Here is a 1,436-nt window from a genome sequence, read left to right as displayed (position 1 = left end):
AATAGCCCCTATTGGCAGACTATTGACTGTCACTCTGATTTTCTTGTTGCACTGCGGGATGAGAACAATAACCCTGCAACTTCAGCCACTAATGCAAGAAGCCGTGAAAGCAAGCTCGATCTAGTTGGCTCAGACCAATTGGAGATGCCTGCACGACAACCACGGCAGTTGCGTCCAACGGCATGTTCATCTCCTAAGCGGCATTCTGGGTTGCCGCGCGTGAACGTGGCAATTGAGGAAATTGTCATTGACTCATCTGACAGCTCTGAAGATGATGAAGAGAACTCCATGCATCGAGCATCGCAAGCTGTACGGTTTCGAGTGGTGGATGAGGAGAACTCCATGCATCGAGCATCGCAAGCTGTACGGTTTCGAGTGGTGACTCCCCCAACATTCGATGTGGGAGGCTCGTATAGCCTGCGCAAATATCTAGAAATCTTTGAGAGATACTTTCATGCCAAGTTCCACGGTGGAGAGAGGGAATGTTCTATGGAGCTTGGTCGATTCCTCCAGGGAGAAGCCCTGAATGCTTACCATGCATTTGGTGGGTGTGAGAAGCGCTATTCTGTGCTGAAGGGAAAATTACTAGAATGGTATCGGACCAGAGAAGTTCATGGATCTCGCCGATGGAAAAACAAAATGAAAACCATGAAGTTCCAGACTGGAGAGACATTTAAACTGTTTGCAATGAGAGTCCAGGAGGTGGCACAGAAGGCCTACCCTGGTGATGACCGTGAGTGTGTCAAAAAGATGATGGAAGTGTATCACCGTGCTACCCCAACATGGTTTAATGCAAAATTAAAGCAGAAACAAGACATGAAAGAGATGATGGGACTTGGGAGAAGGCTCAATTGGGGAGACATTCTCAAGTTGGCTGAGAAGGAGGACAAGGACATCCGTGATCGTAAGATCAAAGAAGAGTATTGAGGCAAATGTACCAATTGGGATCAAGGCAATGACTATTGCAGTCCCACAAGAGAACCAAGAGATGCTGGGTTTGTTCAAGTTAGTCTTGCAACTCAATCACCCAAAGTCAACACTGGAAAGAGTTCACCAACCCAAGCAAAAACCTACTATGGGACCCAAAGGTGGTCTGGGAAAAACTTGCAGAGCAGTCCAAAGAATATGGCACATCAGCAGAATCATTTGCGAGGTGCAGCTGTTCACTGTGACTGGTGTGGAAAGCCACGCCACAGGACTGAGGATTGTTGGTTAAGGAATGGGGTTTGCTTGATCTGTGGGAGTCCTGATCATCATAGGCGGGCATGCCCCAAGTATGCAAAACGTTTGGGGGGAAAAGCACCAGTGTGTCCTGTCTGTGAGGGACCTCATTTGGGAATGAATTGCAAATCTCGAAGAGGCACTGCTTCCCCTTCAACCTCGTCAAACTAGTTACTTCTGAGCATGGAGGCGATGACTCAGAACCTAGGCCTCAG

General features: G+C 48.1%; 1 protein-coding gene across 1 annotated transcript; it reads left to right on the top strand.

Moving 5' to 3' along the window:
• On the top strand, positions 1-1,107 carry LOC125178221. The gene is made up of 2 exons (XM_047881464.1): positions 1-324; positions 379-1,107. The coding sequence occupies exons 1-2, from the start codon at positions 145-147 to the stop codon at positions 925-927; spliced, it is 729 nt and encodes a 242-aa protein (XP_047737420.1). The 5' UTR covers positions 1-144; the 3' UTR covers positions 928-1,107.
• Positions 1,108-1,436: the final 329 nt, after the last annotated feature.

The sequence above is a fragment of the Hyalella azteca genome, unplaced genomic scaffold (genome assembly GCF_000764305.2).
Source record: "Hyalella azteca isolate HAZT.00-mixed unplaced genomic scaffold, Hazt_2.0.2 contig1081, whole genome shotgun sequence".
Taxonomy (NCBI): domain Eukaryota; kingdom Metazoa; phylum Arthropoda; class Malacostraca; order Amphipoda; family Hyalellidae; genus Hyalella; species Hyalella azteca.
The sequence above is the reverse complement of the archived record's forward strand: the minus strand, read 5'-3'. Positions and strand labels throughout refer to the sequence as shown.

Excerpts from the sequence above, each read along its gene's own strand:
- LOC125178221 (XM_047881464.1), top strand. The coding sequence starts at position 145 with ATGCCTGCACGACAACCACGGCAGTTGCGTCCAACGGCATGTTCATCT. Across the intron at positions 325-378 it reads AAGCTGTACGGTTTCGAGTG|GTGACTCCCCCAACATTCGA; the intron begins GTGGATGAGGAG and ends CGGTTTCGAGTG.